This window comes from Cebus imitator, unplaced genomic scaffold (genome assembly GCF_001604975.1).
Source record: "Cebus imitator isolate Cc_AM_T3 unplaced genomic scaffold, Cebus_imitator-1.0 Scaffold234, whole genome shotgun sequence".
In the NCBI taxonomy this organism is placed as follows: domain Eukaryota; kingdom Metazoa; phylum Chordata; class Mammalia; order Primates; family Cebidae; genus Cebus; species Cebus imitator.
Window position 1 is genome coordinate 3,161,995 of NW_016107549.1, and position 1,374 is coordinate 3,163,368.

Sequence of the window (1,374 nt, forward strand, 5' to 3'; positions counted from 1 at the left end):
TGGTCTCGATCTCTTGACCTCGTGATCCACCCGCCTCGGCCTCCCAAAGTGCTGGGATTACAGGCTTGAGCCACCGCGCCCGGCCTTCTATGGATTTATTACTCCCCCAGTGATGAGAAGGGTTGTTTGAGATTCAGAAGGAGACCAGCAAGTTGAGGGTACATTTCACCATCAGAGTATGTGGGAGCCACAGCAGGTTCTAGAGCAAGGGTGTCCTGCCCTGGGGCCTGCATGAGCCATAATCCTGTTCCTTGCCCTCCCCAGGCCGGACAGACGGCCCTGATGCTGGCAGTCAGCCACGGGCGGGTGGACGTGGTCAAAGCCCTGCTGACCTGCGAGGCAGATGTCAATGTGCAAGATGATGATGGCTCCACGGCCCTCATGTGCGCCTGTGAGCACGGCCACAAGGAGATCGCGGGGCTGCTGCTGGCCGTGCCCAGCTGTGACATCTCCCTCACGGATCGCGTGAGTCTCCAACCAGGTGCACCCCAGGGAGGGCGGCAGCAGCACAGTGTGGGGACGTCATTCACAGCACCGATACTTTGCAGGACGGGAGCACAGCTCTGATGGTGGCCTTGGACGCGGGGCAGAGTGAGATTGCATCCATGCTGTATTCCCGCATGAACATCAAGTGCTCGGTGAGTCTCAACCAGGCAGGGCGGGCGCGAGGCAGGCAGGGCTCTGCGAGGAGGCAGATTTGTTTTTGTTTTTGTTTTTGTTTTTGTTTTTGTTGTTTTTGTTTTGAGACAGGGTCTTTTTTTTTGAGACAGAGTTTTGCTCTTGTTGCCCAGGCTGGAGTGCAATGGCATGATCTCTGCTCACCGCAACGTTCGTGTCCCTGGTTCAAACAATTCTCCTGCCTCAGCCTCCCAAGTAGCTGGGATTACAGGCAGGCGCCACCACACCTGGCTAATTTTATACTTTTAGTAGAGGTGGGGTTTCTCCATCAGGCTGGTCTCAAACTCCCAACCTCAGGTGATCCGCCCACTTTAGCCTCCCAAAGTGCTGGGATTACAGGTGTGAGCCACTGTGCCCAGCGAGACAGGGTCTTACTCTGACATCCACAATTACAGTTCACTGCAGCCTCCACTTCCTGGGCTCAAGTGATCCTCCCCCATCAGCCTCCTGAGTAGCTGGGACTACAGGCGCATGCCACTATACCTGGCTGAGTTTTGTTTTGTTTTGTTTTGTTTTCAGACAGAGTCTTGCTCTATCACCTAGGCTGGAGTGCAGTGGTGCAGTCTCCACCCACTGCAACCTGTATCTCCCAGGTTCAAGCGATTCTCCTTCCTCAGCTTCAAGAATAGCTGGGATTGGGCCAGGCGCGGTGGCTCAAGCCTGTAATCCCAGCACTTTGGGAGGCCGAGGCGGGTG

The 1,374-nt window shown here is 55.7% G+C and overlaps 1 protein-coding gene across 4 annotated transcripts in view; it reads left to right on the top strand.

Moving 5' to 3' along the window:
• KANK2 (KN motif and ankyrin repeat domains 2) overlaps nt 1–1,374 on the top strand; it is a 35,778-nt gene that overhangs the window by 29,175 nt on the left and 5,229 nt on the right. For all 4 annotated transcript variants that reach the window (XM_037727611.1, XM_037727613.1, XM_037727612.1 and 1 more), the window contains 2 exons: nt 265–465; nt 549–638. In XM_037727611.1, coding sequence (XP_037583539.1) covers nt 265–465; nt 549–638 — 291 coding nt within the window. The remainder of the gene's footprint in view (nt 1–264; nt 466–548; nt 639–1,374) is intronic.